General features: G+C 40.5%; 1 protein-coding gene and 1 non-coding gene across 3 annotated transcripts in view; both read right to left on the reverse strand.

Moving 5' to 3' along the window:
• Nucleotides 1-2895: 2895 nt before the first annotated feature.
• The window catches only part of ACADM (acyl-CoA dehydrogenase medium chain), a 38336-nt gene continuing 17862 nt past the window's right edge, over nucleotides 2896-23369 (reverse strand). The window contains exons 7-12 of one of the 2 annotated variants that reach the window (XM_073357314.1): nucleotides 19963-20093; nucleotides 18609-18717; nucleotides 16666-16824; nucleotides 16484-16579; nucleotides 14878-15126; nucleotides 2896-4186 (exon numbers count right to left, since the gene is read on the reverse strand). In XM_073357314.1, coding sequence (XP_073213415.1) covers nucleotides 4115-4186; nucleotides 14878-15126; nucleotides 16484-16579; nucleotides 16666-16824; nucleotides 18609-18717; nucleotides 19963-20093 — 816 coding nt within the window. In that variant the 3' untranslated portion in view covers nucleotides 2896-4114. The remainder of the gene's footprint in view (nucleotides 4187-14877; nucleotides 15127-16483; nucleotides 16580-16665; nucleotides 16825-18608; nucleotides 18718-19962; nucleotides 20094-23369) is intronic. The other variant, XM_073357315.1, reaches the window with a different exon arrangement.
• LOC140916693 (small nucleolar RNA SNORD45) lies at nucleotides 14297-14389 on the reverse strand. The gene has a single exon (XR_012160606.1). It is a non-coding gene; the product is annotated as a small nucleolar RNA SNORD45 (small nucleolar RNA).

Consider the following 23369-nt stretch of genomic DNA (forward strand, 5'->3'; position numbering starts at 1 on the left):
ATATTTGTTGTTTTGATTTGTAAAATGTTTTGGGATACTTAAGGATGAAATGCAGTGTATAACAATGTGATGTAATATGTAGAATCCCCCACCCCCACAAAAGAGGATATTTGAATGTGAATTTTTAGTCTTATAGTTCTTTGTATGCATCACCTGAATATGTTGCAGGATGGACTGTCTCAGAGTTAGTAAACGGGCAATTTATGATAACTAAAGATTAAAAAATGACATCAATCAATAAATGGCCTGCATGCCCGACTTTGCCTTCCATCAAATGCTCAGGTCAATAATAGTAGTAGTAAAAAAAATAACCCAAGTCTTCTATAAGCACTAATCATGAGTTTGCATGTTAAATTTCAGATGGTGGCTTGCTACTGTAAGAGACTATAGTTAAACAAAACACCCAAAGAGGAATATGTCCAAGGAACGGTGCATGGATATTGAGTTCTATGAAATCTTTCTTGGTGACAAAATCTCACACAAAATTGCCCTTTTCAGCAGTTCCCGGAGCAAAGTTTTTTCTAAGTATAAAATAGAAATGACAGAATTCACATGCTGAACACACAAGAATAAATGAGATCACATAAGTCACTCCAACAAGACAAGTAAGCACTCCATAATCTCACAGATTTTCCACTACATTGCATGCTGTAAGAATGTATGGTGTAGCCTTGTGGGATGAAGCAATCCTAAAGCTTTTCTTTATTTTTAACATAAATGGATTTCAGACACGTTACAGCTAAATACAGCTATTAACACCATTTTGACTGATGGGGTGGTTTGTCTCGACTTCTGAGAGGTAAATATAGTATGGTTAGGAAAGCTGGGATTGACAAGGAGAGCAAGACCTAAAAGTGTTAAAGTCGGAAGAATGGTCCTCTACAACCACCATCTAATTTTCCTGTTCTTTTGCCTGTTTTGCTATCTAAGTTGAATCAAGTCTCCATAGAAGAGAGTCTCCTAGAAATGACAATGGACATTTTTGTTTTTTGTTGTTTGGTGGGTGGTGGTGTTTTAGCTTGTTTCAGGAACCAAAACTTCCCATTTGCAAAAATTAATGTTATGATTTGATGAAAGCTAGGGGTGGGAAATGAAGAAAAGCACAAACGAATTAAGAAATTGTCTGCTTAATATATTAGTGGAAATCCTCTTTTGAGGCATCTTAAAGACTAACTAAAATGGAGATGATTATTTAAGAGAATACATTTTGACACATTTAGTGCCAGATTCTTGCCTTCCTTTCACCCTACATAAGCCAAACAAACTCAGAGATAGCACAGGATGCAAGTAAGGATAGAGTTTGGCTCTTTGGATTCATTATACCTCCAACGTGACTCAGCCATGGTAGTGGGAGTAACCACAATCTTAGTGAAGTTATCAGGAAGCATTATCCCTTCGAAAGGTCTAATGTCTCCTGCGTGCTGGTGTGGTACTGGGAGTATGGCAAACTGGGTTTTACTACCCCTTCACTGCAGCACAGCCATAGCACCACTCACAAATGCTGGACAGCAGGTGAAATCATTGCTGCAAGCAGTTGGAGCTGGCCCCCTACCTTTGAGCTCCCCAGTGCTGGGAGAAGGATTATGCTTCCTTCTTTTTAAGGGTTCTCTGTGTTCTTTTCCTATCCTACTGGACACACACTGGAGGGAAACTTTTGCTTCTATACATTTAAGTGCACTCCATCCAAATCATAGCTTTTTAAAATGTAAGAGCAAAGCACATAAGTTAGATACTGTCACTGCAATGACTGTAGGCAAAAAGTCAATGCCATAACCATTCAACAATAGCTCAAACAGCACTCTAGAGATGAGAATTTGTTTTTAAATTGAGAGGGGAAAGTGTTGACCCTTATTCTTTTCAAGTAGATCTATGGGATCTTTATCTTCAATTTGGACTAACAGTGATAGATAAAATAAGCATGTGTGAGATTTGTTCACAAGTGACGCCTGAGCAGCTGAGAACCCAGCATACATGTAAAAAGTGAGATTGTGCAAGTGACACTTTAGACCAACACGTTACAAGACAAGCAGCCTAATTCCTGGGGTTTTATCATTTACTTCAATAGGAGCAGAATCACAATATGAAAAATAAAGTTCTTTCAAGGGCATGTTTTTTTTTCCAAGAATAGATGCCAGGTGCAGGCTTCCTTCATGTAGGCTCCATAGTGGTTATGGTTCTGCTTTCATGTGCACAAGCACTTCTGTTTTCCTTCAGCAAGACTTCTACGAGGATTAGCATTTTGCTAGTATTACTCCAAAATAAAATTTATGTCTCGTGGCACCTTAAATACTTATTTCAATAAGTTTAGACAAAAGCCTCCCACTACAAAGTGATTCACCCTCAATTAGGAAACAGAAGAGAGAATAAAACTTGAAATGTGAATTTAGTTCTCATGAAAGATTGACAGTCCTGGAAACTGACATGATACTTGTTCACTTCCAGTGGCTGGATACTGACTGCTGTTTCAAGTAATACTGAGGTTAGTTAGATTCCCCCAAACAGATACATAGCATGCACAGTATCAGTGTAAACTTCCCCTCCTCAACCCCCATTAAGTATCAGTGATAATCTGGAAGAGGTGAGTTATGAGCAAGATTTCCATGGCTAAGCTATTCAACCCCCGGCCTCGACTGAGATGGTCCATTGCAGGAGTGCATGGATAATGGATAATGACCAGATAGGAACTGAAGTATAATTATGAACTCATTCACAAAGATTGACTAAAAATGAATGGTCTAATTCTGAGCTGGACCTGATTTGAACACGTAACTTAAAATGTCACAAGCTCAGTATCCTATTACCAATCATACGCCCCTGTGTTATACAATTTCTACTGTAGTCTGTTAGAAGGAGTTTGGTCCCCATTTGAAAATAAAAATGAGTAGCGCACATCTGTTTCCTGAGAATAAGTAGTTTTTTATTATTGCAATTCAGAACTATGAACAAGAGAAACAACTTTTCAATCATTTACTACTAAACTTGACAAGAAAAACTTTGCATTGTGTGATTTACTACTTCTATCAATCATCATACTTGAGTCTGAGGTAATAGTTACGTTTAATAGGGATACTATAACCAAAAATGTGGCACAGTAACCCTGGTGATTTTGAATGCGTGCAGTTCAAAGAAATTAAAATAAATCCGAATCTGAATGGTCATTGTTCAGTTTTTCTGCTATAAAAATATGTAGTTAATGAAACTACTATTGCGCATAGCATTAGTTACCAAAAGTTGTTCATAATATTTGTCCATAAAAAGAAGTCTTATTTTAGGAAGGAGAGAGAGAAGAGAATGAGGGTTTTTTTTGTTTTGGTTTTTTTAATGTACACTGTAGGATAGCTTTTTTTTAAGGCACAGCAGGAAAAATCCATGCATCCGCATAGGCAAAATAAAAGAAAAATGTCATCAGCACTGGTTTCAGATGAAGAAGATGAAAGGTGGTGCACAATTAAACCAAATTTCATATTATGCTATGCCTTTGTAAACAAAAACAGATTTTGCTCATACATGTGTAGACAATTTACAAGTAAAATAAAATGATAATTCAGCTGCTGTGATATTATTTTCCTAAAACAATAATCCCTGTTTTGATGTCAGAACATAGTATTATAAATTTAGCAGGGTCTAAACATTCACCTATACTTAATTTTAAATATTCTGAAAGTGCAAGTTTCTAGAACTCAAAGCTGTAAGTACACAGAAGAAATTGAAACCTACTGATTTGGAGACCATATGAAGCAGAACATGATCTCTGAGGAAACAGAGTAATAGCTTTTTTATTAAAGATTTAGATATTTTTTCTTTGCTTAGGTCCAAGTCTGCTCCTACTGAATTCAATGATGAAATGACAATGTACTCCAATGTGTGCAAGTTTGGACCCTTATAAGGAGAAAAAAATGTGTAATTGAAAAAAAAACGCAATACCATATTGGAAGCCAAAGATATGCTTTAGAAAATACCAAATTTGTATTGGGACAGAAGGGGAAAAAAGTACATAATACAAAAGTGTGAAGGAAAGGTTCTTATTTTTTTCTTTTTAAACTGCATTCAAGAAAAAGATTAAAGCCCTCGTTTCCTTTATGAAGGCATCGACAGCCAACATCAATGCTTTTCCTTAACTTTTAAACTTGCCAACATGTTCACGTGCTATGATCAGCCTTTGGATCTGAGCTGTTCCTTCGTAGATCTGAAAAGAATTATGATACCATTACATTATTGTGTTACATTGCCTGTTTTAAAAAGCTTTTTAAAAATATAGCAAGATCAGTTTCAATGCAACATACAAAATATTAGAAGCCTCACAAGTATGTAAAGCAGTGTTGTTCTCTTTACCTAAACCTTTCATGGTCAATTCCCCCCTTACTTTCTGAACTTCTTTTGTTGTTTCTCTCTCCATTTTCTCATGTTTGCAATGCCCCACCCCACCCAGTAATCCTGTGTGCTTTCATCTCTGAGCCCACATCTTTGTATCTTCTCTGGCACTGTGTTCTCTCTCTCTCCTTTTCTCCTGTTGCTCAAATCACGCCTCTGTTCTAGTCCATGTACTGACAACAGAACAAAACATTTACTATGAAGTTCTTTGTGCTAGGATAAAATCAGGATTTTGGTCTGTATGCTTTTTGGCAGTACACAAAAACAGAGAGGCATGATGGGAGACAGGAAGTATGATTCAGTGGTTAAAGTACAGGATGAGTTAAGATTTCCGTTCCTAACTTTTCTAAAGACTTGTATAGATTTGGTCAAGGTCTCACAGCCTCAGTTTCTCCAACTGCATAATAGGGATAATTATGTTCACCACCAGGTGTTTCAAGATTCCCAGAAGGAAGGCAGTATATAACTGCAAAGCATTATCTGAGCAACAAAAGACCTACAAGTCTCGTTAAGGACTATCACAAAAAAGAGTTCTGTTAGCACCCCATGTTTGAAAGCTAGAACAAGAAGCTTCAGATTCTTAAGAATTTTGGGCACTTTAAGCTCAAAGGTTATTTTTGAAGTTGTACAGAGGGAGCTTCTAAATAAGATTATGGTCACTGTTACTTAGATTTGTAATTGGGACTAAATTGAGAACAAGAAAGGGGGAAATAACTTTATCAGAACAGTCTATGGAAGAATGTGTGAAATATTGAATGAAATCAAGTACAGAAATGGAACAAAAAAAGAACCAATGGGAAACAAAAAGTTTTTGCAGATGATGCATATGGCCAAGAGCACATGCTGTCTGTCATCAGGCAGTGATACAGTAGGGCAGACAAAGTGCAAAAAGTAATCAAGGGCAAGAGACATGTGAGGTATCATGCATCAGAAATGGGAGGATGGTATAAATCTGGAATAAAACAAACTCTTTCAGAGGTTGGGATACTTATTTAAAGTGACAGTGGGTGAAACACAGTAAGGCATTTAAAGACTCTTTACAGACAGATGAGGCAACACTGTGGATTATCCTTTTCCATAAGCTTCCCAAAAGATGAGTAATAGAAACCAGAACTAGAGAAGTATGGTTAGATGGAATATTGAAGGAAATTAGAATCACCCCAAAACATGCGACCAATGAGCAATGTCTGAAGAATGAAAATTCTTCAGTCCAGACTTCAGAAGAATGTTGCAATCAATTCAGCAAATATATATTTTCTATTTATTATTCTTAAAGGAAGTTTAATAATGAAACACTGCTACAAATGTCAATAACAGGAGACCAATCAAAACCGCAAAAGAAAATATTTTGCGGCTCTCTTCTCTTTAATTCCTTAGATAATTAGCTGATGTATCACAAATATAACTCCTGCAGAGAGATTAATGGGGATAATCGTAACTAGGCTTGGAAGGATTAGATTTTTATCCGTAAATGTCAGTAAACATCGCTTTCACCATGCACAAACTGACAAAAATATATTTCTAACAAAAATAACTGAAATGTACAGACAGACAAGTAGGAAAAACACTGCTTGAGAATTTATCAGTCAAAATCCAGCGATTTAAAATTAGTGTTTTACAAATGGACAAGCAAATAAACAGTAAAACAGATACAATTTCTTGACTTACGGATATTTACTTTTGTTTATTTTGACATGTGATATTAACAATTTATGTATTAACGGTTTATAAAGCTTTAACCTTTTGAATCTCAACGTCTACTGTCATTAAATAATTGTCTGACCTCCCCATAATTTCCCGCAATGGTGAAAATTTAAAATCAATAAGAATTTTAAAAATTCTTAAATATAAACACAGACATTATCCATCATAATTATAAAAAAGATTAATCAAAATCAATAAGGTTCAGAGAAGATGAATGTAGAAAATTTGGAGACCTACTCAGATTTTTTCTTCTAAATAAAAATCATTTACCATTCGTTGAGTCCCAAAGAAAATTGATAACAAAATCAACAATAATAAATCCAAGTTTCTGGGAGAAAGATTTAAATAATAAAAATACTTACAAGGCAATTATAGAACGAAAAGGCTCTGGACACTTAAGACATGAAACTGTTACTTGCGGCAACTGTGGTTCTTTGAGACGTAATGCAGATATGTATTCCACTTAGGTGTGTGCGCACACCCAGTGCAGTGCACCAGAACTGGAAAATTTTGTCTAGCAGTACCTCTAGAGGGGTGGCATTCGCACTTTGTGGCCATAGTCCCATCGCTGGCTATTGAGGTATTGCCACCCTGACTCCCCCCTTAGTTTCTTTGCACCAAATGCCCAGAAACTAGATGCCTATGCAGAGGGGACAGAAGGTGGGTTGTGGAATACACATCTGCATCACGTCTCAAAAGAACTACAGTTACAGTAAGTAACCGTTTATCCTTTGAGTAAATGCAGCTGGTTATTCCACTTAGGTGACTCACAAGCAGTACCTGTAGGGCTGGGGCTCCAAGTTTATTTAAACAAGGACTGCAGTACCACCTTCCCAAAGTTTGCATCTGCTCTGGATGCCAGGGTAATGGCACAATGGTTTTTAATGTATGTATCAACAACCATATGGCAGCCCCGCAAATATCCAATACTGAGATGTCACTTAAGGATGCTATTGATGTAGATTGCGAGCTGAGGATGAGATCACACCCCATAGAGCAGGGGTTCTCAAACTGGGAGTCGGGACCCCTCGGGGTCGCAAGGTTATTACATGCGGGGTCGCAAGCTGTCAGCCTCCACCCCAAACCCCACTTTGCATCCAGCATTTATAATGGAGTTAAATATATAAAAACATTTTTTTTAATTTATAAAGGGGGCAGTTGCACTCAGAGGCTTCTTGTGTGAAAGGGGTCACCAGTACAAAAGTTTGAGAACCACTGCCATAGAGGAAGCATAGCCAAAGCAATTTCATATGTAGTCATGATGCTGGAACTTATCCACTTAGAGATCATCTGTGAGGAAACTGCCTGCCCCTTCATACTGCCTGCAGACCACACAAACAGAGGAGGCAAAGCCTGAAAGGGTGTAGTCCTGTCTAGATAAAAGGTCAGACATAGTCAGTGTGTGAAGATGCTGCTCCTCTGGAGATGAATGCTGTTTAGGAAAAAACACAAGCAAATATACTGCCTAGTTTAAATGAAACAGAGACCACTTGAGACACAAACTTTGGGTGCAGCCGAAATGTCACTTTGTCTTTGGAGAATTGCATGTAAGGAGGCTCTGCCATCACAGGCAGGTTCCGCCTGCAATTCACACATTTTCCTCGAAGATGGTATTGCCACGAGGAAGGCAGTTTTTTGTTTTTTTTTAAATGAGAGGACAGGGGCAGGATGCCAGAGGCTTGAACTGAGGTTCCATAAGAGTCACTAAAACTGTGGTAACATCCCACAAGGGAAACAGTTCCTGCATCAGCAGGTGAAGATGAAGGATTCCCTTGAAGAATCTTTTCACCATGCCTTTGGAAAAACACCAATCTTCCATGAATGAGTGTCTGAAAGGCTGAGATTGCTGCCAGATACACCCTCAACTAGCTAAGTGTAAGCCTGATAACTGAAGACGTAGCGAATAGTCCAAGATGTCTTGGATACTAGCTAGTGTCAGCTGAACTCCACAAGCCAATGACCACATTGAAAAACGCTTCCACTTTGCCGATAGGCCATCCTGGTAGAGGGTTTTATACTACTGAGTAGGTCCTATTGAACAGCTACAGAACATCACTCTTCCTCCTCATTCAACCACAGAGCAGCCACATCATAAGATGCAGGGAGGGAGTGGAGTGCCAGATGCAAAGTGCGACCGTGATTCTGCATGAGCAGGTCAGGATAGAGAGGAAGGAAAACAGGAGACTGAAGTGACAGTGCAAGAAGGTCGGAAAACCAGCACTGCCTCGGCCGTTCCAGGGCAATGAGGATGAGCGTGGCCTGATCTGCTTTCAGCTTGAGGATGACCTGTGGAATGATCAGGATCAGAGGAAAAGCATGCAGGAGAACCAATTGCTGAATGAGATGGAAGGTGTCCTTGAGGCCACCCTGAAAGCAGAGGAGACGGCATTTCCAGTTGTCCCTTGTAGCGAACAGGTCAATCATTGGGATGCCCCACACTGCAAAGATGACTTGCAGAACATAGGACTTTAGAGACCACTTGTGGTTCAGGGGAAAATTCCTGCTGAGATGGTCCACAAGATGATTCTGGACCCAGGGCAAGTGATCGGCTAGCAGAGTCAAAATGGGCGCTTGGGGGACACCAGCAAGAGGTGTGTCAATGGGTCAAACCCTGGACTCGACTGCCTCCTTCTCCGGGATCTATAATCCTTTCTGGGGTAATCCCACTGTCTCAAGGGAGCAAAAGGTTGCCCAAAGGTGCACTGCAGATGATGTTGTTGCTGTGGTTAATCACTGAAGTGGTGCCTCTGCACTGTTGGTGTATACACCCCTCAGGAACGTAGGTAGCCTTAGAATCCTTGAAGGATGGCAAGGTCTCATCCAGCTTGTATGAAAACAACACCCAGCCATCAAAGGGCAAATCTTCTATGGCCTTCTACATGTTGGGAGCAATGCCTGAATTCAGCAGCCAGGACGTTCTTCTCATAGTCACCACAGAGGCCATAAACTCTGGCCGAAGCGTCCATGGCATCCAGCATGGACTGCAATGTCTTGGCCACTAAACAGCCTTCGCTGATAAATGCCCAAAATTCTTCTCTGAAGGTTTCAGGCAGCTGGTCCTCAAACTAAGACATAGCTGTTCAATTTACAAAGTTGTACGTGAACAATGCCTGCTGGGTCGCAATCCGCATTTGCAGGGAGGAGGTGGTTTAAATCCATCCTTTTGGAGTGCCTATCCTTAGGAGTAGACTTCTACCTGCGCTTTTAGGGTCTATTGTTCACAGCTGTTACAACTAGGGAATTTGGGGCTGGATGGGAGTAAAAGCCCTCAAATCACTGCAACTGGGATGAAATACTGTTCCTCCATGTGCTTTGCAGTAGGCAGTACCAAAGCCAGGATGCTCCAGGGAACCTTTACAGGCTCTAGGAGTGCATCATTAGAGGGATGAGTGTTCTCTCAGGAGCAGATGGCAGCAGGAGATCCACTAACTTATGGTTGTTCTCCTACAGGTTCTCCACCTGAATGACCAGGAAAGCAGCCACACACCACAAAAGGTCACAATAAGCCTTGAAATCCTCTGGTATTGGAGATGAAGAACCAGGCACTGCTGAATCATCCAGGGACACAGAGGAGGCAGTTAACTGCACCAAGGCTGGCTCCCGTTTCTACACTGATGGAGCTGGATGAGCAGCTCCATGGGCTCCAGAAGGGGAAGGATCACTGGTGCCTGAACCTGCAAGTGGGTCAACAGTTCATGCCACTGATCTGCCCAGCAACCTCACCTTAGAGCGAGCTGAGGAGTGTGCCCTCGGCAACCGAGGAGTGTCCCACAGATTCCATGGAGGCCCTATCCTTATTCGTGGCATTAATGGCCAGAAGGCACCAGGCCAGGGGCCCCTCTGCCAACTGAAAGACAAGTGCCACTCCTGGTGCCCATAGTACTCCATAAATGGTCCCCAATGTGGGTCAGGTGATGGAGGGCAGGAGGAGGAAGATCCCGACCTCAGTGCCGAGAAGCCTTGGGTTTCAGGTATAAAGGTGGAGCCAATCCTGAGGGAGCAAGTAGCCAGTCTGACTCATTCGTTGCCCAGAATGAGGCAGGGACTGGCACCAATGAATGAAGCAATATCACCAGCACAGAGTTCGCTGGTGCTGGAAGGAGTGTTGACCCTGAAGTCAGTGGCATTACTGAAGCAGGTGACTGTGCTGAAGTGGAGGGTGGTGAGAACTGCCACAGTAATGTTGGCAGTGCCAAATGCAATGGTGCTGAGGAGTTTTCCAGTGCCAAGGAGGTCCCTTGCACTGAACCTGGTGCTGGCCCTGCTTCTATAGATTGTGGAAGAGGAACATCGGGGTGTGATGCCAACAGACCCAAGGGTTCAGCGGCCCATGCAGCCAATGCGGCTATAAATGATGCAGCCCTGGCAATGTCCTAGACCAAGGGAGAGGTCGGGATGGAAAGGCTGAGGTGATCTGTAGCTGTCAACATGGAAACAGTCAATCAGTGTTGGCATCGCCCTTGTCCATACTGGACTCAATGGATGCTCTGGAGCCAGAACCAGAGTTGATGGTACAGGATTTCTACCTCCCTACTCGGCACCAGGGAGAGGTTAGATCAGGGGTTCTCACAACTAACTTTTTGGTGGCCTCAGAGTGCAGCCACCAACTCTTGCTGGTGGCCATGTTGACAATTTTTCCTAAAATAATTAACTTTAGGAAAAACAAATAAATATTCATGAAACAGGTCCAAATCATTGTAATGCATTTATGTAGGTTTTTTTCCCCCCAGACTCAGTAATTAAAAAAAAAAAAAATGTACAGTGGTCTCTGTTCTTCACTGGACCTAAACAGAATAGAAACAAATAAGGTGCTTTGCATGTTCTTGTCTTTTTGTTGTTGTTGTTTCTTTTGCTTTTTTGGTTGCCTTTTAAAAAAATAACTTACTAGATAGTAAGTCTGCTGCTGGGAAAAGTGATATCTGTATGTTTGTTAATATCACTCTTCACAGCAGACTTACTCAGCCCCAGCAAGTCCTGGGACAAATTAAGCCCTGGATGGGGAAGTGGGCAGGGAGGCTGTGGGGCCTAGGGATGATGGTGTGGGTGGTGAGCCTGCCACCACGTGGATGAAGGCTGAAGCCTGTCACCCCACCCTTGGGAAAGTGGGGAATTCACCAGCTGCCTGCACCTCCAACATTTGTGTCTCTGGAGGGGGGCATGGCCCAACCCCCGCTGGTGGCCCTGAGAGAGGGGTCACTGCTTCCCCCCTGAATCACAGCCCAGGAGGCTGTGGCTGAAAGAAAAGCCCCTGGTGGCCGCATTTGAGAAATGCTGGGTTAGAGGCACCTGCGCCATTCTGCGTGCCAGCACTAACCCTGTGCTCTTCCTCGGGGAGGCAGAAGAATCCCCAGGAGACCTGGAATGGTCTTATGCAATCTTTTCCTTGGTGCACCCAACGGGGAACAGCTCCCCCATCTCTTCGGAGAGGCGCCTGCTCTAGAGCCTGGAACACCAGCATTCTCAGAACTAGAGGGTGACTTCCAATCCTACGAGAGCCTCAGTGTCGAAGGATGGCCTGTTCAAGTAGGTGCTTCTTTAGGCGAAGATCCCTAGACATCGGAGTCCACTTTGTGAACGATCTACAGACTGAATACTGCTCCTTGATGTGGGCTTCACCCAAGCACCACATGTGGAGACTGTTGTTGGGAATCGCTCCCCCACATGACTGACAATGTTTAAACCCTGGTGAGGGCATCTCAGGGGAATACTTAACTAAATACAACTAACGTGAATCTAACTAACACTAAGGATACTCCTAACAACTAGGAAAAAAAAATACTCTACAATAGTGAGAGCTTGTGAAGTTAAGACCACACAGAGCTCCAACTCCAGTCAGAGGTGGTAAAAAGGAACTTAGGGGGCCAGGGCAATGCTGCCTCAAATTAGCCAGAGGAGGGGCTATGACCACAAGGTGCAAGCGCTGTCCCTCTATCCACTAACGCTAGGCAAAATGCTCTGGCTCTGATGCATTGGGCACAAGCACACACCTAAGTGGAATACACAGTTGCATCTACTCGAAGAAGAACAGCACCTTAATTCCCTCTGAACCTTTCTATGAAATGAGCGTCTAGAATCGGATCTCTTTAGGAAGCATCAAATCAAACATCTGGATAGATTTCTCATATAAATATTATGATTGATATAAAAAGATATTACTTTGAAACGTAATAGGCCATTTATAAAGATGACAACCTAAAACAGTTTTACAAACCCAAGGCATCCTAGTAACACAGTAAAAATATTTGAAGAGCTTGCGATGGACATGGATCTATTCTATTAATACTGTATGTTTCCCTAGTTATTGGCAATGTTTACTGTATGAATATGTTGGGTAGGAAGGAAAACAATGACTCAAAATAAGTCACTGTTTGGTAGGCACTTTGTGATTGTTAAGAGACAATGCTAGACAGAAAAAGACTTGGGAACACAAGAAGATCAAAAGGTCAATATCAGTTTATAAAAGGACTGGGGAGCTGTTTGGGAAAACCACAACGACATAGGCACCTGCTGGGGTGCTGTTGGCCTGCTTAGGTTATAAACAGAGGATGGTAAGATGTTCTCTCAGGTAAGACAGATATATGGGTAGATTATAATTTGTTTTAAAATCCTTGTTCTTTTATGCTTTGTTCCTACTGTGAGAAATAAACAATACTTGGTTTTTAACAAACTGTCTGGTCACAATATTCACCACTGGTCACAGACTACCAAAGGGAAGAACCGTTAAACCCAGTCAGACCTGCAGGGTAAGCATAGCTTATACACAGGGCATCACAAGGTACAGTAGCCCACGGCCCCGTCTAAGAGTGGGAAAATTGTGGGATTACACCCCAGGACAGGTAAAAGCACAAGGTCTGAACCTGAAGGGGTACACTCAGAGACCAGAGAAGGTACTGGGACAGAGCTTGAGTGGACTGAGCTTTTCTGTAGAGAAGGTAAAGAACTGGAAGGAAGGATGTTTTGTCTGAGACTTGTGTAATTGGGCTGGGGTTTCAGATTTCTTTCCTGTTTCCCTCCAGTAAATGGTCCCATAACACTATTTATAGATTCACTGACAAAGGAAACACACACACACACATATGGAACTGGAACAAGATCTGGGCCCCAATCCTTGGCTGCCTGTGTGCGCCACAGCTAAACTTGGGGAATGCAAAGCCATAGTTGTGCTTATCTTGAGCTGGTTCCCTGATGTGCAGTACTCTGAGTACTTGAAGTGGCTTTTTGTTTAAGTAATCATAAAATGCTGCTATTATGGGTCCCTCCTTTCTGTCTATGTGATTTAGCAAATGGGTGAGGATTACCACCAGTATTGCACCAGGCAAGTATAGTGGATCATCGTGTAAGGAAGAAGAAAATTCAATCCCCACTTCAGAAAGACTTTTAAAATAGTCTGTAGATTTGATTATTTATATTAACTGTTTTGTATAATTTCAGCCATGTTAGTCTGTATTCGCAAAAGAAAAGGAGTACTTGTGGCACTTTAGAGACTAACCAATTTATTTGAGCCTAAGCTTTCGTAAGCTATAGCTCACTTCATCGGATGCATTCAGTGGTCACTGAATGCATCCGATGAAGTGAGCTGTAGCTCACGAAAGCTTAGGCTCAAATAAATTGGTTAGTCTCTAAGGTGCCACAAGTACTCCTTTTCTTTTGTATAATTTCAGTTTCCTTAAAAACTGTTTAAGAACAAACAGACTGAAGTGGGGGATTAAAGTCTATATTCTTCTCTACAGTTTTGGTTTCTTTCCTTTCAGTCTCAGCTTCCTCTTACCGTGCCTAAGCAGGTGCTCCCTGCTGTGAACTTGAGCCTCACTGAACTTCCACAGTAGCATTGCAGAGGAGCTTACTAAGATAACATTGGACACCTGCTATACCAACAAAGTGCTAACAGCGGCAGCCTTCCTTTTACTACACAGCCCTTTATGTTGTGGCTTAGTTTAAGAGTTATCTGAATTGGGCTGAGAATGTTTGATTAAAACTAATTCAGGCTACTTAAGTACTGGCCATGTAGTGTGGGGTCAGGACAAAGCATGTTTAAGCCAAGTTTAAGAATGGTGTTTTAGCCTACATGCAGGCTTGCTATGCCAACATTTCTGTGCTCAGACTTAAAACAGCATTTAGAAAGATGGCTCTTACTTGGAAAGAGACACTCAAGTGCCACAATAAAAATATCCACATAATATGAGAGTGCTCTAAAAACTGAAGGCACAAGTAGCACCTCTCTCAGGTCTCAAGAGTAATTCTAAGAGCTAAAAAGGAGTAGTGACAGTCATCAACTTTAGTTTCAGATAATACATGCCAAGGCTCATCATTGATTTAGGAAGCTACTTTGCCTCTCAAAGCCAAATATCCTCCCCTTCCTCACTCCTTGGGTAGCTCAGAACTGCTTTTTCCAATCCATCATCCCAGCTCCCTCCAAAATGGGGGCAACAGAGTGAATGAAGCGCTACTACGACATGCTGCCTAACCCTGGCTAAAACAAGTTCAGTGATGGAGATAAGGGAGATTCTGTGCCTTTGGATGGTGTGGGAGGACAAAACAGAAGGGTTCCTTGGCACTGCAAGTCCCAAGCTGCCTTCTAGGCCAGTCACAAAGCTATCCTCCTTCCCCAGTCTACTAGAAGATGCATCCTACCTCCAGAGGTGCAAAGCAAAACCTGCACACACAAAAAAGTGAGGTGGGGAGGGAGAAGGCAGCTTTTCAAATTTTATTTAGTAGTCTATTTTAAAAGCAAGCAACCACTAGCTCATTTTGTAGAAATAATACAATCCCTATAGTAATATTTTAGTTATTTGTTTTACTTACCTGATAGATTTTGGCATCTCTCATTAGTTTTTCTACAGGATATTCACTATTAAATCCATTTCCTCCAAAAATCTGGACTGCATCTGAAGCTATTTGGTTTGCAACGTCACCAGCAAATGCCTTTGCAATGGACGCGAAGTAAGTATTTCTGTGACCAGCATCAACCTCCCAAGCAGCCCTTTGGTAAGCCAGTCTAGCTAGTTCCACTTTCATTGCCATTTCAGCCAGCATGAAGGACACTGCTTGGTGCTAGGATTGTTAAAATAAAAGCAGGTTAATATTGCCTAGTTGTGATTCTACAGTGAATACAAAAGAAACAATGTAGCTTCTTTAATATTGTGGGCAAAGCAGCATATGGAATTAATTCTGTTCAGAGATATGCTATGGGATGGGGAATGGCAGAATCTCACACCTATAACTTGGGGCATAGTTCCAAGTACGATATATACTCTTCCAAAAGCTGAATTTTTTTTAGTAAAAAAGGGAAGCATCAGAGAAGGGGGTCGGCTTATGAACGGGTATACAGAGAGGGGAGAAGTGGGACACAGCCTCTCCCCCCAACAGAGGAAGCAAGGAGAGGCAGTACAGCCAGCAGAGCCAGAAGGGAAGAGGCGGGGCCAGAGTCTCTCCGCTTCTAGCCACGCTGCTCTCCCTGCAGCCTCCGAAGCAGGCAGGCTGCAGCCGCGCCGCCCGGCCCAGCCTGCTGGAATAGGCTGCGGCCACACCGCCTGACCTGCCAGAGCAGCTCCAGCCAGGCCAGAGACATCCTCCCCTGGCTCTCCCCAGATAAGGTGGGAAGGGATGGGGAGACTGTGGGGGTCCCGGGCTAGGGGTGGGTCATGTGGGCGGTGGTCACAGGAGTTACTCTCCTGACCCCCAGCTTCTCCCCCCCAAAAAACTTCCCCACCAGTTGCTGTCCCAGCCCATCAGGGTAAGCAGCTGGAGTGCCAGGACACTTTGTTTACTTAGGTTTACCTCCGTGCCTGCGGACGCTCAAGGTAAATAAAGCATCTCGGCCTGCCAGCAGCTTATCCTGATGGCCTGGGAGCCAAAGTTTGCCAACCCCTGAATTATAGGGTCAGCTTATGAATGGGTCATAAACATTTTCCATTTTTACTTATCCATCTTGGGGGGGAGGGGGGGATCAGCTTATAAACAAACTGGCTTATAATTGAGTATATACGGTAATTAAAAATTAAAAACCTATTTAATTACAAAATTTAGCTTTGAACTGCACCGTTTAGCTACATTATTAATGCGGTCTGTATCCTGCTTTACATCAAAAAGAAAAGTTGGTATCACGTCTTCTCTCCCCTGCAGCTGTCTGCCCAGTAAGTAAGGAAACTGAAGTATCTGGCTGATATAATTCAGCCCCAGCACATTGCTTTGAAATAACTTACCATTTACCAATTCATTCTTTAAAAGTTTCTGGAGTTAGTACCTGGTTAGCTTTATTTATGGTTTTATATGGAGTGCTCAACTCTACCTTTCCATTTGAAAAAGCAGAGTGAGAGCAGACAGATACTATAAAGTAGTCCCATGAAAATAGAGTATCTTAACAACACATGCTACGAAACTGTGGCTTGTAACTTTTTGCGTAACTTACCTCTATAATTGGTTTTCCAAAGGTTTTTCTTTCCAAAGCATACCTAGTAGCTTCATCCAATGCTCTCTGTGCTAGCCCAACAGCACCTGCTGCTACCTGTATAGTTCAAATACAGTACATAGTAAAATCTGAATTCTCCACTTTTACCTTAAGTTTTTTTGTTTGCTTTATTAAAAATGCACCTTATTGCTGCTACTTACTGGAGGTCTGGTTTTATCAAAAGCTCCCATAGCAATTTTAAAACCAACTCCCTCAGCACTTAGAACATTTTCTTTGGGCACTCTCACATCTTCAAAGACAATACCTCTTGTATCTGAGCAGCGCTGACCCATATTCATCTCCTGAAAAAGAAGTTTACAAAAGGTACAACTGGAACTGAATACTTCCATGGCATGACATGTTTTCTAAATTTTGATTTACTTGAAAAGAAATTGAAACAGATTTTTTCAACCAAGTTTTCAAAGTTAAACACACCAGATGCAGCCACAGAGCACTCAGACATGCATATTGAGTAACTCCATATGCAAATACCTATTTGCATCGCAATTAACCACTGTGTGCATTCCTGCCCTTTGTTTTATAAACCATATTTTTAAACAAAAGACAGATTAGCTCTCTTGAGAGCAAAAATTTAAACAACTGCCCTGACTGCATTTGGTGGTTTTAACCTTGAAGAGTTACTTCTGGTTGATAAACAAGCAACCAAAAACAATTTCTTTACTTATGCTAAAAACACTCAAGGAGTTCATTAAAACAATGATTTTTTTTTAAAAAAAAAATCAATCATTCTTTTCCTTATGCTTTTTATTCCCTTTATTTTTCTAAGTACAATGAAAAATCGCTAGTTTCACCTTTTGCTTACAGCCATTTTCTAAAGCAGTTTCAAGCACTAGCAATAAAACATTTTAGTGACAAGCTCTTTGAGAGAAACTGTTCTTTCAGAAATAGATTCTACTGAAATGTTATAAAGTCAAAAATATTTCTATTGAAGTTTGTTTTGTACAAGGTTGTTTTAATTTTGGATTTATTTGAGAAAATACAAATATATAAATTTCAGGTTTAAGTTGATATGACAGAGTCCCTTTGATCACCCCCAAGAAATAGACCAATCAGTAAACAGAATTTATGATACCGCTCCACAATGTAAAACAACAAATTTGATCTGCAGCATGGCTCCACCTGTTGCATATACTGGTGCTGTTCAAGTGGCAGAACAGCCATGGCTGGGAGTCAGGAAAGGAAAGGAGAGACATACGTTCTTCTTCTAAATAAATGGACATTTCAAAGTTACCCATCAAGTTGGCAAAATTATTTCAGGCACTACACTGGCCCATGAGTCATTCCCCTTCTCCCCCTTCCCCTTCACAATTTTTGTGGGTGTGTAATCACATTTTTCCCTTTCCATGCTACTTTTAAACACCCACACAAACAGGAAAAAGAGATTGGCTCTCTATGCAGAGGATCCAATGAAATTGACTATACATGTAGTTATGTCAAATACACAACAGTAAAATATAGAGGATAAGTAATTTTTCATTTTCAATAGTTAGGTGTTACTTGAAACAATAGGTAAAATCTTTTCAGACAGAATTCAAGGTGTGCGGTTTTGCAGATAAGCTGCTCCTTCCTTACTCCCATCAGTCATGCTTCCTTGCGCGCGTGCGCACACACACACAGATCAGCAGTCAAAAGAAAGTCAGTCCTCTGATTACAAGAAAAGTTGGTCTTAGGTGCAATTCTGATTTCACATATTTCTTATGTGCAGTGGTGTAACTCCATGGTTATTTATAGAGTTACACCAGTGTAAACAAGATCAAATCAGGCTTTTTTTTTTTTTAAAACCATCCAGGTGACCAAGCCTCATGTTGACTTGAAATAAACCCATAATACTAATATGATAGACCTAGTAAGTCACCACTAATTTATTTCAAACATCTTTAAAAATGAGTCACAATATAGAAATAGCAATGAGTACAAAAATGTTTTCTTGTGCTAGGCACAATTATGTTGTATACCTAATATGTTAAAAAGCATTCATATTAATAGTATCATTACTGTTTTTGAAAAGTGCAATTCCTAGTACCTAACTAGCACTCTTATAAATATCTATGCATATACACCCCACCTTTCTTCCAATTTGGATTCCAGGGCTGTCTGCTTCCACAATAAATCCAGTAAAGGCTTTGCTGGCAGGGGCTTTCAGATCAGGACTGGAACGAGCTAACAAAAAATACCTAGTGCAAACACACAGTAACTTGAGTGACTCAAACCTGTCTTCATGATTAAGAGATAAACAGTTACAAGTTTTTTTTAAGATAGATATTAACTACCATATTACATTAACCCTATCAAGAGATTCTTAAAAGGAGGCATTAAGTTCTTTTCTTCTGGCAGATGACATGAACAACAGACAGCCTGCTTTAAATTGGAAATATTTCTACTGAGGCACTTACATACCACAGTGGTGGGTGTATTGGAAGTGCCAACAAAATTACACAAAACAACTGATACAAAGAACCGTTTCCTCATATTGCAATGTGATTTTTTATTATATTAGTTACTATCTTTAGGAAGGTTATGAAAAAGCTATTGCAGAAATGGGTCATTTCACAGCAGATCAAGGATTAGGGGAGGAGGTGATTGTGTGAAAACCTTTAGTCTCATGGAAGGGACTAATTTTATTCTTCTAGGTCTAAGTTGCAGCTCATTTCTAAAAGAAAAATGAAACAAATTCGATAAGTCACCTCCTGTAGTATTCATTGATGACATAAGATATATGCTAGGTGGTATTAAATGGTTCCTCCTTAAAGATCTTGAACCATTAAGCAAATTTCTTTGAAGCAGGTTGTACAGGATATTAGCTAGGTCAGGATGAGAGAACTGTACTTCTAAAAAAAATGCTCTTTTCAGACTTCAAGGTAACAACATCTAGATTTGGGGATAGCTCGGAAAGTATTCTCTTTAAGACACCACACAAATGTAACTTTTTTTTATAACCATCTGTGTGGGAAGTGACACGTGTCGTATAGCTGTATATGTGGCTAGAAGAAAACTACGCTCAGTGACCATGTATACAATCAAGGCAGAGTAATGAATAATAAGACAAGTTCTTTTGAGTACTGTGCAAGTAAGTCATTCTCTGAACTTTTCCTCCCTTTAAAAATAGGTAGAATTAATTGGCTTTTAAATCATGCTGCTATCAAACAAATTTTCAGTAGTTTTGTTATCTGGTGGCTTCCTTAGTAGATCTTGTGGGGCACTAAAGTGTGCACCGTTAGCTGCAAAATTCTGTAGTGATATATTGATCACAGCTCAAAATAGAATGTAATGAACATGAAGATTTAGAACAGGGATCATAAAAAAGAGAGCCTAATACTTATCTTAGTCAGAGGAAATTTTCTGTTATATATAAAACATGGTGAAGGGCTGAACACAAAGTAATTGAAACCGTAAAGCCAATTAATAAGCAGTTAATGTACCAGTTAGCTTTGCCACCATTGGTGATCCACATCTTTTGACCATTAATGACATATTCATCTCCTTTCCTCTCAGCTCTCGTTTTTATACCAGCCACATCAGAGCCTGCTCCAGGTTCTGTTACACAGTAGGCCTAAAAGGGAAAAAAAAAAAAAAAAAAAAAAAGCAAAGCAAGGCACAGAATAACAAAAGTCACTTCATTTTATGACGAGGACTGAATAGACTATCACACTGTGTAGGTACCAAACTATTGCTTATAATGGTCTTGATTTTTTCATCTCACTCAATGTGTTTCCACAAATGAATTAAAAGAAGCCTTACCAAAAAGAATAGATAAAATGCAAAAATATGTTTAATAGGTTTAAACTTCCAAAGTAAATTACTAGACATTGTGGAAAATTTTGACAAGCTATACTGTGCAGTTTACTTTTTGAAATAATAGGTAAGTAGTAAGTAATGTGGGTAACAACTCAATTTTATTTTTATTTTTTAAGATTCCCCTGTTATCTTTATATCCTTGATGCACCATAGTGTAAAAACTGTTAATAATTCAGTCTGTGTATAGTAACAGTGCTTTACTGGGGGACTGAATGGCTCTTAAAATTATCAGAATACAAACCACCTCACTTTTAAGCTGCTAATTTGAATCCAGCCCAGGCTGATAGTGACTGAAAGTTTGTATTCAATATTCAGAAGCCTATATTAAAAAAAGGTGGTCTCAATCCAGTGATGTAAGCGACTGTGCACTACTAAAAATGGCACCTTGTTGGCAGAAAACACATGGATTAAAAAGGAATGGACTTTCCTCTCACCTCTAGGATATGGTCCCTAAAGGATATGCTTAAGTCACACTACTGATTTAGACTCTAATACCAGTATAATTTTGAATAGCGAAAGTTCCTTATTTGATACAGAAGAGTATACCAGTGTGTCAGAGAGTAGAACTTAGTCCAGTGTTTGTACTACTTCTATTGAGTACAAAAATCCCAATTGTATGAGCGTCGCAGGGTTCAGGATGCAATCCAGAATAGCGAGGGGTTGAGTAACCACCTGCCCTGTAACCCTGGGTGCCTCAAATGCTTTGCTACTGTAACTCCAAGCCATGACATTCACAGTCAGCAACAACATGCAGGTCATGCCCTCAGCGCCTATGTATATCTGCAGCTCTGGTCCTGCAACTCTGACCCTAGCAGCCTGCCTGCAACACGCCTGTCACCCCTATGTGGCTTTCTGCCAGCCTCGGTTAATATTTGCAGGGTGATCCCAATACACTCCCAATCCTAATTGTTCCCCAAACTGTGTGCTCTAATGTCCAGCCCTCTCTTGGACAGTTCAGAAAAATATAAGGTTTATTTGTTCCTCTAATGACACAAAAGCACATGACAGCTTATTAACTTAACTGGAGTAAATACACCTTTCCCTTTAAACACAGTACTGAATTGGCTTATAGTAAAAATAAAACAAATTTATTTACAATAGGACATAGGCTAACTGGTGCCAAGAAAAAGGAATAATGTTATAAAGTGTTACAAACGAATCAAAAAGTCTCAAACTTAAGCTAGCAAAGTACAGGATTTGTTCAAGATGGTTTCTCTCACCAGTCTTCCTTTTTCCCCAGCCATGGCTGACTTCCTCTCAGTCAGGACCTTCCACAGAACCACAAGGGGCTAGCTTCCCCTTGTCTTCCTGGGTGAAAGATCTTTGCCTAATGAGGTTTCTCACCTATATTCAATTCCCAGGGACTTCAAATCTATCTCCCTCCTTCACTGAAGGACCCATCTTTCTTAGCTTACAAGAGCTCTGTTCCCTTGTGTCTGTCTAGTGATGGATGCCAAAGATGGCTTCTTTCTTTGCTTATATCTTTCAAAGTTCAATTACTTTGTTTTAAGAGGCAGGATGACCTCATGCTGTTTTTCCTTTCCTCTGGTCTTCCCATCCCCCTGTACGTAAATAGGGCTTCCACTGTTTTGATTGCGCCATGCTTAATTTACATAGGAGACAAATAGAGGCCTTGTCTCCTATCTGGAAGGAAGCTTGTTTCTCCCTATTTGGCCACAGACTTTAAAGCATAATATCATTATGTATCCCTATCTCCTCAGATAGTATTAATACATACATTTCACAATGAGATTAATCACTAGTGTGTCATTAGTTTTTAGAGAGGACCTCCACTCTATACCATCTTACAATACAGTAGTATTGTATATTACCATTTGATTCAATTGCTTATCATTTGAGGTTCAGCCCCCATCTTTATATACAAGTAAATACATCTGCAATGTATTTTTCAAAAAGTAAAACCAGACCAAGCTTCTCTCCTGTTGGGCATAGACGCCATGCTATCTCCTCCTGCACTTGACTTGATAGTTTTATTTACCGAACATGTACCTTCATTGTCTGCCTGAAGACGAGGCTTTGTCTAAGGCAGTCTGTGCTTATGCATTACATGCCAAACACATTTTAAGAATATAATTCTGGTGCATATTTAGAATTTTGTATACACATCCACTACATACATCATGCAAAAATGTTAATCATCAGTGAGTTATTAGTTTTCTAATGATAACTTACATGCCACCTTTTAAATACAGATATGACATATTAGGTACAGCGATTATGTCAGGCCTATGTTAGGATTATGACAAGGGCTGCTGACAGAGTGAAGCACAAATGAGCCCCTGTGCCAAAATGAGGCATGTCTTAGTTTAGCTGTTAAAGAAATGCTGTCTTTCCACCCTCCATGCATCATAGTATCAGAAACAACACTGACTGAGATGGCATTCATATTTCTTGCCAAAAAAATTACTGTTATGCTCAGTTCTGAAAGGCAATTAGCCTTTCATTACAAATACACACAAACAGCAGGCTGTCAAGTATGTAATACATACACACACATACACAGGTACATACAGTATAAACACGTGCAAACATATTCATCTAACGTTCTACTCTCTACATGCAAACTCGAACTGTTTTTCCTAATAGATCCCATCAAGGAACTGGTGAAGCCCTTTACTAAGACAACTATTGATATAGATCATCAGGAAAGTGGGGCTCACATATAAACTTTAGTTTTATCTTTCGGATACAGTACAAAGCAAATCTTAAGACTAAAGATACCACAACATTAGGGGTGCTCTATTCTGTATAGGCTCTGATAGGGTGGAAGCTCACAATAAGCCACTGTGATGAATAAGAATACTAAACACATTTATTGCAAATTTCTGATAAATGAGACACATTGATAAAGCTAAGTTTCTTGGACTACCAGAACTAAAATTTACACATTTGGGATTAGGGTATTGAAAAGCTACTTACTGATGCAGTCCTCTAAGTATTTAAACAAAAAAACACACAGGGTCAAATGAGTCCAAGCAACTGAGTGATTAATTGGTTTACTATGCTGATA

This window comes from Lepidochelys kempii, chromosome 8 (genome assembly GCF_965140265.1).
Source record: "Lepidochelys kempii isolate rLepKem1 chromosome 8, rLepKem1.hap2, whole genome shotgun sequence".
Taxonomy (NCBI): domain Eukaryota; kingdom Metazoa; phylum Chordata; order Testudines; family Cheloniidae; genus Lepidochelys; species Lepidochelys kempii.